Source organism: Notamacropus eugenii, chromosome 6 (genome assembly GCF_028372415.1).
Source record: "Notamacropus eugenii isolate mMacEug1 chromosome 6, mMacEug1.pri_v2, whole genome shotgun sequence".
Classification (NCBI taxonomy): Eukaryota; Metazoa; Chordata; class Mammalia; order Diprotodontia; family Macropodidae; genus Notamacropus; species Notamacropus eugenii.
Window position 1 is genome coordinate 21,150,974 of NC_092877.1, and position 4,321 is coordinate 21,155,294.

Below are 4,321 nucleotides of genomic sequence, written 5' to 3' on the forward strand. Positions count from 1 at the left end.
TGTTTAACAAAGGTCTGCAGGGCCCAGGAATGGGGATTACATGGGAATATGATGTTTTCAATATGCTACTGGACCCAAAGTTTTCAAGACCTGAAACTCTCATTGTCATCCATAAAGCGGATAGTAACGGGAGACTGAGAGCAGGGAGCATCTGAGGAGTCCCCACAGCACAGTGCTTAGAGGCTAGAGATGTTGTAGATTCAGAGCTTCACATGTCTTAAAAATCTCTCACCTTCTTTATAATTGCGTGTACACTGTATTTTAAACAAAAAATATGGAACCTAGGTAAGCCTGTTGTGTGGAAGCAGGATAGTGCTTTATTCTTTTCTTTCATTAAAAGAGCAGTAGGTTGGTCCTAGTCCTCGGACAGTGCAGTCTGTGTTGTCACTATCACATGCCCCACAGTGACATGCTGTTGCCACGGGGTAAGAGTACAGGGAGTCAGCGTGCTTGGCACAGCCTGGCAGGGTCACAGTTTCGTAGACAACCTCCTTGAAGGTGCATGCTTTCTGAATATTGGGTCTGATCGGGTCCTTGTATACCAGGTCCTGGAAAAGACAGAAAGGCAATAAAGGGCTTATGTGATGCTGTCTGCTCCTATTTGGATTTTGCTTGATAGCTTCGGCAAAATGAAATTGAAATTGAATGTCCTGCCCTCTGACATTTACCTACCGAAAACCAGTGTGATGTGTCCTGGAGAATCTCCTACTCCAGGACACTTTGAAGAAGACTGGTTCTTGATCACTTTTGAATGGCCCTGGAAATTTTACAGTTTACAGAAAATGTAAACTGGTACTGTAGCCATTTCCCTCCTCCTTCCCTGAAATTACAATCACAGGGCTCATATGCTATTTAGGATATTTTCTAAGTTCTAAAGCAACTGTTCATCTTGTAATAGGGATCATCTAGGTGAAGCAATGGATAGAGTACTGGACTTGGATCCAGGAAGACTCATCTTCCTGAGTTCAAATCCAGCCTCAGACATTTACTAGCTGTGTGAACCTGAGCAAATCACTTAACTCTGTTTGCCTCAGTTTCCTCATCTGTAAGATCTGTAAGAGAAGGCAATGGAAAGTCATCCTGGTATTTTTGCAAGAAAAGCTCCAATGGGGTCACAGTCAGATATAACTGAAACAGCTGAACAACAACAAACAGCCACAGGGATGATAGGGACAAGGACTTAGAGCCCAAAGGGATGTTAGACATTATTCAGTCTGAGTTTTTCACTATACAGATGAGGAAGTTGAGGGTCAGAAGAGCTAGCTGACCACCTCCAGGCCAATGAACACTCAATCCAATATGCATATTAAGCATTTGCTATAAGTCAGGCTAATAATCAGTACAGAGCTGCAATTTGAAGAAGCAGCTAGGTGGCATACAATATTGGACTTGGAATCAGGAAGACCTGAGTTCAAATCCAACTCCAGGCTATTATTAGGAGGCATTTTCATTGGCTTATCCTATGCCTACAATGCTCTCTTTCCTCATCTCTGCCTCCTGGCTTCTCTGAAGTCCCTGTTAAAATTTCATCATCTACAAGAAACCTTTCATGATTCCTCTTCTTTCTAATGTGTTCCCTTTGTGGATTATTCCCTCTTTATCCTGTTAGTACATCGTTGATGCTTTCTCCCCCATTAGACTGTGAGTTCCTTGAGGGCAGACACTGCCTCCTATATTTCCTCTTATCCTATGTGCCTAGCACATAGTAAATACTTAATACATGCTTGTTGACTAACTCTTCTGTTTTCTCATGTCTAAAAAGGAGATAATAATAGTAATATTAGAAGAGTAACATTAATAAGAGATAATGATAACAGTGATCATAACACCTATATAACAACTCCCAGGGTTGCTATGAGGATAAAATTAGATAATATCTGTAAAGGACTTTGCAAATGTGAAAATGCTATGTAAATGCTGTTACGATGATTATCATTCAGGTTTTCTTGGAATGTATATGAGAAAGCAAATTCCTTGTAGGGGAATAAGATTTCTTTCTTCATATTATTAACTCAAAGGCATATTTTGGATAGGTAATTAAACCTATCCTAGGTTTAATTGCACATGAAAATATTTCAAAGGACAGTATTTTGTCCTACCACCATGTATATAGAAAAAAAGTGATAATCTGAGTTATTGACTATTTGCTTATATCAAAATCCAAGGGACTCCTTTGTCCTTTAGATATATTTCCCCCCTTCAATGTTGCATACTTTGCAGATTTTCTGTTTTCCAAAGGATACAAAAAGCATCTTAGAGTTTCTACTTATATAAACAGATTATTAAGGGATTTTAGAGATTATCTTTCCCAACTCTTCTCTTTTAGGGTTAAAGACACAGATTCAGAGACTTGAGGTGACATGCCTAACTCAGGTCACTTAGCTAGTTAGTGGCAGAATTTGAACTTGAATCGAGTACCGTTGGATCTTACCTAATCCAAGTTCTTTCCACTCTACCATACTGTTTGATGAATGCTGGAACATAGCTATGACTTTCTTACTTGGACATACAGAGAATAATTGACTCCCAGTCACCAGAAGAGACTTTGTTTTAGTCATTTTTTTCCCTTTAGGTACATGCTTTGTGGGTGATAGGCTGTATGAACTAAGAACTCTTTGGGATTTTCTTATAATAATACATAAATGTGCAGCTTTTCAAAACCAAACCCCTTAAAAGCTAAGAAAGTAAATGCTATTAACAAAAAAGAAATAGTTTTCAAGGCACATCAATCAACAAAACAAAAGAAACTCTTGCATGTGCAATCAGAAGAAAGTGAGATCCTTGACTGCAGAGGCTAATTGTTTTCTTTGAATGCCTTTCACATAGACCCTAATTTAGCAAATGCTTGCTAAAATGAATTAGATAGATTCTATTTTCAACCTAAAATGGAGAGACCCCCTAATTCAGAATTTTCCGCCATTCTAATACAAGTACTTTCTCATTTGGATGAGTGGAAAGGGAGGATGTGAGGTTTATAATGAAGGAAGACATGATTGACAATTGAATTTAAATTCCCTGAGATCAGAGACTATGCTCCTATTTTTTTGCATTCTCAGAGCCTAGCACAGTGCTTTGAATTCAGTAAGTAATGCTGAATTTAATTGAAGCCTTCATAACTCTAGTGAAGAAGACTGATCATATTCACAGCTGAGGACAAATTACAGGATATTTATTAGCTTTGATATTGGAGAGCAAAAATAGAATTTTTTAAAATGATTTTGCTGATTGAGTTTTGATTTTGTCTGCAGCAAAATTTTGGGATTCCATATTGTCAAGCATAACTTTGATGCTTACAGTTTAATTTTTACAGTGATTGACCTTCCACATCAACTTGTGCCTTCTCACTAATGTTATCTATTAACTGATCCTGGTCAAGTCATGTTCCATCTCTGAACCTTAATGTTCTCTTCTGTAAAATGAATGGGCTTGGGCTACATGCCTTCTAAGAGGGTGAGTAAAAGGAGTGCTGGATTTGGATTTATACCACTTGGGTTCAAATCCTAGCCCCTCTACTTACTAACTAACCTTGTTTTGAATGCCATTCAACTTCTTTATGCCTCAATTGCCTCATTTGCAAAATGGGTATAAGTAAAGACTTACTGTCTTCTGAGGTCTCTTTCACCATTAAATCTACAATCACTTGGTTTCTTGTAGTTGGTAGAGTTTCCGATTTGATTTATCCAAATAGAAACAAGGAGGTTTATAGTGCAGTGGAAAGAACACAGGATTTGAAATCAGGAAACTGGATTTAGAATCCTTAGACTAGTGCTTACGAATCATGTGACCTTGGGCAACTTTCTTCCAGTCTCTCAGCTTCCTCTTATGAAAAATGAGAGAGTTGGGCTAATGAAAAGCGCCTTCCAGGACTCAGTCCTGAAACCGTGACCTGACATGGTAACGACTAATGGGAGTGGATGGGACATAGTAGATAGAGCACTGGACTTGAAGCCAGAAGGACTTGAGTTCAAATCCTGCCTTAGACAGCTGCGAAACCCTGGACAGCTCACCTAACTTCTCTGGAGATCTGTTTGATCGTCATTTGGCATAAGAGGTGACATTCACATAGTGCTTTAGGATTTGCAAAACAATTCACAAGTATGACTTTATTTTAATCAGTTAATAAGCATTTATTAAACACTTAATATGTGTTAAGGACTGTGCTGAATCCTGGGGATACAAAGAAAGGCAAAAACATAGTCTTTGCCCTCATGAGGTCCTAGAGAGCAACTGGAGAGACAACCTGGAAATAATCAAGTATGTGCAAGTTATGCATGTGTGTGTATTTCTGAAGGGGAGAGAGAGAGAGAGAGAGAGAGAGAGA

At 38.7% G+C, this 4,321-nt stretch overlaps 1 protein-coding gene across 1 annotated transcript in view; it reads right to left on the reverse strand.

Moving 5' to 3' along the window:
• Positions 1-317: 317 nt before the first annotated feature.
• Positions 318-4,321, reverse strand: part of FSHB (follicle stimulating hormone subunit beta) — a 6,405-nt gene continuing 2,401 nt past the window's right edge. The window contains exon 2 of the mRNA XM_072621567.1: positions 318-548. Within this exon, the coding sequence (XP_072477668.1) occupies positions 318-548 (231 nt within the window). The remainder of the gene's footprint in view (positions 549-4,321) is intronic.